The sequence below is a fragment of the Bactrocera latifrons genome, unplaced genomic scaffold (genome assembly GCF_001853355.1).
Source record: "Bactrocera latifrons isolate USDA-ARS-PBARC rearing strain unplaced genomic scaffold, ASM185335v1 scaffold_236, whole genome shotgun sequence".
Taxonomy (NCBI): domain Eukaryota; kingdom Metazoa; phylum Arthropoda; class Insecta; order Diptera; family Tephritidae; genus Bactrocera; species Bactrocera latifrons.
Genome location: NW_017535919.1, coordinates 187,152 through 195,672, shown reverse-complemented (window position 1 = coordinate 195,672; position 8,521 = coordinate 187,152). Strand labels below are relative to the sequence as shown.

The window sequence follows — 8,521 nt, the reverse complement described above, 5'->3', positions numbered from 1 at the left end:
TCCACACTATTTCTTTTACTTGGTTTTGACAACTTTCTTATTTCTTTACTAAGTACTTATTATATTTATTATATTGAGGAAATAATTGCTTAATTCTTCTTAATAAATTTTGGTGACTTCTTTTGACTTCCTTTCAAGGGATTTTGACGGATTTCGTGATTTTTCCAAGCCATCCATTTCTATGTTTTAAAAGTTTTGAAACTAAGTTCAAGAGCTATATTAGGAAATTCCGAAACAGGCAGTTCCTTTGTTTTGTTTGATTCCAATTTATTTGGGATATTTCATCGCTTTTGTTGTTCTATGCTCTGTAATGTTGATGGGTCTATATTTTTTGCAAAATTATGAAACAAAAATTGTTAAGATTTTCTCAAATGGTCTGTTCTATAGAACTTATAAGTAAAGAAATCATTTTGTCCAAGCAGAATGAAACTCCAGCTGGTTCTCAGGAGGTGCTTTTAAAAATATAGTCTTTCTATCAAAATTAGAGATACATATGGGTGTTCTTATAGTAATATACATATTTGTATATTGTTTATTAACTCATTTTTTTACAGTATTACTTCTACATAATAATATGCATATGTTTTTACTGTTGCTTTAAACTAAATGTTCATATCTACATTTAAAATACTAATTGTAAGAGAATTTTTTACATTTAACGTATTAACGTGTGTGTATACAAGTAAGAACAGTTCAATAATGATTTATATTCGTATAAGTATAGTTAATAATGGTATATTCTTAGCGACGGATTTGCAATGAATGCAGTTCTTCTCAGGGTCTCAATAAAGAGAGCCTCGGTGCTGCAGGTGTTGCATAAGATGTCGATCCAGCATATTCGGTTCATTGGACAAAGTCAGCGTCGACGATGAGCGGTGAATTTGTGGGAACCCGTCGCGGGCAGCAGCGGCGGCAGCAACAGCTTGTGAGCGCAGCAAGTTATTACGATTCACCTGACGATAGAGATCGATACCACGGGGGCGGGAATTGCGACGCACGGAATTGTTAAAGGTTATTTGTAACGAAAGACGTTTTTGTGACAGTGCCGCCAATTGTTCGGGTGATAGTTCGATGACTTGTGGTGCAAGTGGCGATGGCACAGTGTATATCGGGTTTGTATTGTTAGAATTTGTATTGTTTGCCGCTCCACAGGTGCAGGTCGAAGTTACTGAGACGTTGTCGTTGTCGGTACCCACGCCACTTTCCATATTGAAAATTTGATTCTCTTTGCTTGCATTGTCAGCGGCCGCTGGATCTTTTTCGAATATCTTCACCACTGGCATGGGTGGAGCTAGAATAATGCCCGCTTTTCGAAACTCTTCCAAAGCGTCATCGTAGGTTGGCAACCCTGAGACAATGGTATAAGACGGAAGTGATTCCACTTCGTAGTTTGGTGGGTAGTGACGACATATCTCCAAGGGTTCAGGATTTGTCCGATCTGCAATGATAATAAAAAAATTGTTATTATATTATATAAGCAAACTTTTGGAAGTTATGGACACAATCAATAAAATAATTACATGAAGCAATATTTAAGGGTTATTCAAGTATACATACAACACTATTGGCTGGATTATATTAAACTTTTTCATATCAGAAAAAAGGACTTTTGAAAATGTTTCTCCATATAAAGATACTTTATGTGACGATAAACTTAGTCTAAGTTTACAAAACGATAAACTTAGTCTTAGTTCGGGAGTTACCGAATATTTTAAGGTGTTGCAAAATTCCATGTTAAACAAGTAAGGAAGCTTCGTTGCCAAAAACTGAATTAATTTCATCGATGCACAGTTGCCTATTTAATCTACACTGAAGGGTTGCAAAAAATAATCGCGCATTAATTTTAGCGACTTAACTCTATTTTTTATTTGAGATGAATATTTTAAGTAACTGTAAACAACATATATAGCGATATTATGTTAAAACATTTTTGATAAAGTTGTGAGCAGATTGCAACAATAGTGTGGTCACGTGCCGAAATATAAAAAGGCAATCTTCGTATGACAGTCATATACTTATATTTCTTGTAATGGAAAGGCAAGCAGCCGCCACGCTGTTTCGTTGCAAACGAATTAAGGACTACGATTTGAGGGCATGACCTGGAATGTCCGGTCCCTTAATTGGGACGTTGCCGCTGCCTAGCTGGTTGATGTCCTCGTTAGAGTGAAGTGACATCACTGCCGTCCTAGAATTGTGGCATTTTGTGGCCTTTACTACAGTGGCCATATAAAGGAGAGCAAATTTGGTGTGGGATTCATGGAGGAGGAGAGACTCCGTCGCCGAGTACTTTCATTCACCCCGATGGATGAAAGTCTAGTCACAATCGCTGATCTGCGCATGCCTCGACGGAAGAGAAGGACGATGTGACCAAAGATGCCTTCTATGAGCGTTTGGAGCGCCTATGAGAGCTGCCCCCGCCACGATATTAAAATCGCGCAGGGCACTGCGGTCGGTAAATTCAGCCTCCACGATGAAACCCCCCAAAATGGGTTGATGCTGATCGACCCCGCCGTGGTCCGAAATATGGTTATCTGTAGTACTATATTCCAGCAAAAGAATAATACATCAAGCTGGTTGGCTGTCTCCGGATCGAAAAGCCACCAACCAGATCGATCATGTTGTGCTAGTCGGAAGATACGTCTCGAGTGTTTTAGACGTGTGTACGCTCCGAGGTCCTAACATCGACTCGGACCACCATCTTGATACCCACCCGCCTCTGTGCAGCTAAAAACGCACGTCAACAAACACAAGGAAGGTGCGAAGTTGAGAAGCTGCACTCGTCAACAACTCGGTGTAAGGAAACTGTGGGATGGCATTTCAAGCTTCTTAGGTACATTTGCAACGGAAACCAGTGGCCGGCCGAGCTATTTAAACACGGTGGCGAAGAACTGATAAGAAGCATGCATCAGCTTCTTTGTAGAATRTGGTCGGACAAAAGCATGCCCAACGATTGGAATTTAAGTATGATCTGCCCAGTCCACACAATTTGCGCCAACTACCGTGGGATAAGCCTTCTCAACATCGCATATAAGGTTCTATCGAACGTATTGTGTGAAAGATTAAAGCCCACCGTCAACAAACTGAATGGACCTTATCAGTGTGGTTTTAGACGTGATCCATTAAAAGAGAATCGACACGCACCACTGATTCGTCGATTTCAAAGGAGCATTTGACAGAACGAAAAGGAGCTGCCTTTATGATGTTACGTCTGAATTTGGTATCCTCGCAAAACTAACATGACTGTGTAAACTGAGCAACTCCAAAAGCTCCGACAGGATCGGGAAGGACCTCCCCGAGTCGTTCGATACCAAACGAGGTTTCAGACAAGGCGACTCCTTTTCGTGCGACTTCCTAATCGAACAGGTACAATCTTTAATAAGAGTGTACAGCTGCTGGCGTACGCCGATTATATTGATATCATTGGCTTTGACAACGTTAGTTCTGCTTTCTTCAGAATGGATAAGGTCATAACTTCAAAATCGTTGATAATTTCGTCTATCATGGAACCACATTCAACACTAAAAACAACATCAGCCTCGAAATTCAAGGCAGAATATCTCTTGTCAACAGGCGCTTCTTCGGACTAAGTAGGCAATTGAGATGAAAAGTCCTCTCTCGACGAACAAAAACAAAACTGTACAAGTCACCCATTATTCCTGACTGATGATTCTGCGAAAGATGTATGGTCCTTTGCGCGTTGGCCACGATCTCATTCGATGAAACGATGAGCTGTATGAGACATACGACGTCATTGACATAGTTCAGCAGATTAAAAGCTAGCGGATGGCCGAAAACACTCTAGCTCTGAAAGTATTCGATGCAGTATCCGCCGGGGAAAGCATAAGAAGACCTTTACTCCGGTGGAGAAGGACCTGGCCTCGTATGGAATCTCCAATTGGCGCCACGTAGCGAAAAAAAGAAACGGCTGGCGCGCTGTGTTAACTCGGCTGAAGAAGAAGAATGTAACGCATCATAACATTTATGAGTATCGGTTACGCCTTTATCGTATCACTATGTTTTGTGAAGAATATGGGTCATCAGTAACATAATAACGACGCCCATGTTCGCCACTTTGACTCCGATCAATATGAATGAACTTTGTAATTATCAGAAGGCCAGTTATCTGCTGCACTTTTAAATATATTCATTAAGTAATTGCGTCTGTACAAAATTCATTGAATTTTAAATACTATATCTTTTACGACTTATTTGATATACTGACAGCGCCGATTCATTTCATTTTTTATAAAATACACCTGCAAAAAATCCTGGGAAAAGTGACTCAATGTAATGATAGATCTGCACTTGCACAGTGGTGAAAGTTGGTGACAATCCGGGCAGTTTAAAACTTAATCCATCAAAAGAACGCAATTTGAAAGCAAAAGTGTTATTTGCAATACCAACCTTCTCGTGGTGTTAAGGTGTTTTATCAAGAAGTCTGAATATTTACTCAATGTATCGCTTCCACGGACAGATTTAAGGAAATAAGGAATGTCGCAATATATTTAGGAACAATTTTGGAATATGATAAAAAAAAATTAGCAAAAGTGATTCGTAGTTTAGAATTTCGTTCTTTTAAAGAATTGCACCTTATTTTGAGGTATTAAAAATGAAAATTTTCGATATAATGTTTGCTAAAATAATATCTTTATGGTCATATCGTGCTTTTGTCATTATTTAAATATCGTACACTTAACAGTCTTTCTGGGCTCCACACCTCTAACTAATTATTTTAACAATGCATCGCTAGAAAGTGAAAGAAAGTGAAAGATAGGGACGCCAATTGCTTTGTCTCAAAATTATATTTTCTATAAATCCACCTTGTAATTAAAAAAATCAACCGAAATTTAATTGAAATGCAAAAGAGATACAACACAGCATTTTCATGCATAGAAGTAAATTTGAAGAGGAAGGACTAGGAGATACTGGTAAAAGAATATGACCTGTTGATTTAAATTTTGTATATTACTCAAATTAAAAAAAAAAAGCGTTCGAAAATTGTATAATTAAAGAATTGTTATTATTTTTTCACTTCAAAACTGACCAGATGACCGCTGTCAATTGCTAAATTTCCTGTTTTCAAGGCTCCGATCAACCGTCATCCACCTTACGTTTATAGGCATTCACATATTTAGTGCTGCTTCGGCTGGAGGTTTTCATTGGACCAAGTTCTGTTGCAATTGCATAACGTTACTCACACTTTCATAACAATTTAGCCCTCAAGTAGACGCAGCATGGCGCGCTCGTCACAATAAAAGTAGTAATAAATGTACATTTTAGAATATCATCAATTTCCAACGACCCTCACCCCCAGGAGGATACCAGTGGGATGAGGTAAAAAAGGGCCATACGACAGAACGTAGCATCCCAACAAACTTACATATATACTATGCATACATACAGTGGATCGCTTAAGTTATTAGTACACCATACTTTTGGTTTCAAATTATATGAAAATTGCACCCAATTTAAAAAGATAGCACGAATGTTTAATTTCAAGCCTATGTTATCATGTTCTGTGTCCCGTTATTCCTAGCTAACACTTTCAGGAATATCTACAGAAATTATATCACGTAACTAAGTGCGTAGCGCTGAACTTGCTTAAATCAACAACAAATATAAAAGCTACTTCTATTTTCGAAGACAGTAATTTCAATGTATAACAATTTATCTCATAAAATATTTACATAAATATTTCAGTAATGGCTTAGTGGGGAAAATAACTTTCAAATTATTTAAAAAAAACTAATTCATTCATTCGTTTATTGATAAATTTAAGAATACATGCTCTGGATGTGGGTTTAGAAGAGTAAACTTTCTTTTACTTTGAGCAAAGTACTCAACTTTAACACTAAAATAAATATTATTTGGTCCAACTTAAGTGCTTCACTGTATATTATATATTTCACAAATATGCAGGCACAATTGCGTCCTATGACATATGCTCTTGAGCGTACGACCTTTGTTGCTTTCTACTCCCGGCAGCATTCTCAAAAAACGGGGTGCGTTCCGACACGAGACAGCCTTGTCGTCCCCACTCAATTGAATGCGTAAAACAAACAAAAGGGTGTGAAACGAAGCAGGTACAATGAGTTTTGGATTTGCTTATTTTTACCATTCTCATTCACGTCTCCCCCTGCCCTAACAATGCACACCCCCAAAAACATAGCAATACTGTGAAATCCGCTCGCTTATACGTCGCAAAGTATGCTAGATGGCAAAATCAGCAAGAAACTAATCTCCGAAAACGAACCAAAACACCGTTAACGTTGGCACAACGTCTGTGTAGCATAAAAGTAGTAGCATCTTTTTCGTTTCTACTTCACTTTTTTTAAATTTATTGTTCACTGCGAATTAAGAATGAGTCATCCTTACGGGCGCTGAGGGATTCCCCACTAACGGGGCTTCCCAACAATCACATCCCCCGCATTTAGCGCAGTTCTGTTGTTGAATTATAAAAAAAAAATTATTGTTACCAAAAAGTGTGACTTTGGAGTATTTGAGTGTTACAAAATGTCAGCAATTACAGGGTTGACTTTCATTCCAGTGAAGTTTAATCGAAAAAATGCGTTTAAAATATAATGGTTGTGAGCATGCTTTGGAGAGGGTGCTGACTTTTACAAATAAAACACTCTTTCAAGTAGGAGTAAGAGTGTGCAAAGAATTTCAATCTTATTTATTATAGTCAATATACTCATACATATGTATTTTCGGTATTGATAACTAAATTTTTTTGAAGTTTGTCATGAGACATGTTCTCAAAATATTTCGAAAATTTTACCTAGCAACTATAAGTATTTTTTGGAAAAAATACAATTTTTTAATTAACAGATTTGGCTTTTGCTTCAATATAAACCTCAAACTTGGCGATTGTGTCTTTATTGTCACAAAATTAATTTTTTCTGGAACCAGGTCCGGAGAATACAGTGGCATTGTTTTCATCGAATATCAATGTCATTTCTAAGAGCTTCAACATTTGATTTTTTATGCTTTAGTCTCTATCGGATATCTACTTCATCGACTTTGGTGCTCATATACTCTATACGGAAATTAGCAAATCACTTCGCCAAGTTCGGAGCCCATACAATAGTTATACTAGATCACAAATTTGAATTTGTTTTTTGTTCCACGGATGCCACTATCCAACTTGTATGTGAAATGGCTCGCTGATTTCGAAAATCGGGTAAATTTTTTTTTATGAGATATTTGCAATTTACCGTTATTCGACCAAAAAAAAAAAGGTGTCTTCATTTAATCATGTATATCTCACTGACCAGTTGAGCAATCTTTCTACAAATTATAGAAAATAAAAGTGAATGAAATTTCCTAAAAATATTGTCTACTCCATTTTCCATAGGCCTTATAATTTCTGAGAAATTGATTAATCACTTCGTGTTTTTAAATTTTTTTATGAAAAAATTAAAAAAAAATAAACTTTGGCAAGGAAAAAATTTTAAAACATAAGATATTTTTTAAATTTCTTTTGATTCTATATGAAGTCCTGTTTCTTTATAAAAAACTAAGCTACCAACGAACAAAATCCATGGACAAACATGATAAATATATCCAAAGTCAATGTATACGTATATGCGTATGTAGTKTGTAAAGTAGGGGTGGGATTGTTTTCGAATATCATTAGAATAAACTAATAACGTTTAAAAAAAATCAAATAATACTCTTAGAACAATAATACTCAAATACTGTTGTGGTAGGTAGTTTGCATCGAAAGCAAGCGTGTCAGGTTCGAAACCCCTGTAGTCATGTTAATTTGCTTAACATGTATGTAGGTATACAGGCAGATTTTCGAAGGGTAATTAGTTGCGGAAAATTCCTAATGCAAATAAATTTAATTCAAACAAGCATACCTACATGCACACACACATATCTTGGTAAATTCATTAATTTTTTTAAGGCCAACATCAACAGCAGGTAGTATTTTCTTTTCCCGGCTCGTTAATCTGAAGGAACTTTTTTGTTTAGGTAGGTTTTGCCTTTTTTTATTTTTTCGCGATCAAGCTATATAAGGATAAATGCCCCTTGAAAGTTCATAATATCTGTAAGGCTCTCCGGTTCCATATCTGTAAGGCCCGCCGGTTCTTGTACGGCATCGGAGGCAGTTTAGAAATTCGATCCAATCTATATATTCAAAATATTTTGGTATTGAGCCTAAAAGTATTGATAAACCATGGACTCCGAATATTTTGTGTTCCTTGTGTCGAATAATATTGGTTCAATGGGAATCAGGATCAACAAAGTACGTATTAAATTATGAAACTATGCTTCTTTTTATTTAATAGTAATTTTTAATTTTTTTCTTTTTCAGGCGATACATGATATTTAATGTACCAATGATAGGGCGAGAACCTACATGCCACTCAGAAGATTGTTATATTTGTATGACAAAAGTACTTGGCTTTGGAAAATCAAGAAAAGTGAATTTTTAATGGAAAACGAGAGAAACGTTCTATCACAAGCGCAACTAAACGATTGGATTAGAGATTTGGAATTATCCAAGGAAAAA

The 8,521-nt window shown here is 36.6% G+C and overlaps 1 protein-coding gene across 5 annotated transcripts in view; it reads right to left on the bottom strand.

The window, feature by feature from the left end:
- Window positions 1-498: 498 nt before the first annotated feature.
- LOC108968996 overlaps window positions 499-8,521 on the bottom strand; it is an 86,399-nt gene continuing 78,376 nt past the window's right edge. For all 5 annotated transcript variants that reach the window (XM_018933430.1, XM_018933426.1, XM_018933429.1 and 2 more), the window contains one exon: window positions 499-1,438. In XM_018933430.1, coding sequence (XP_018788975.1) covers window positions 783-1,438 — 656 coding nt within the window. In that variant the 3' untranslated portion in view covers window positions 499-782. The remainder of the gene's footprint in view (window positions 1,439-8,521) is intronic.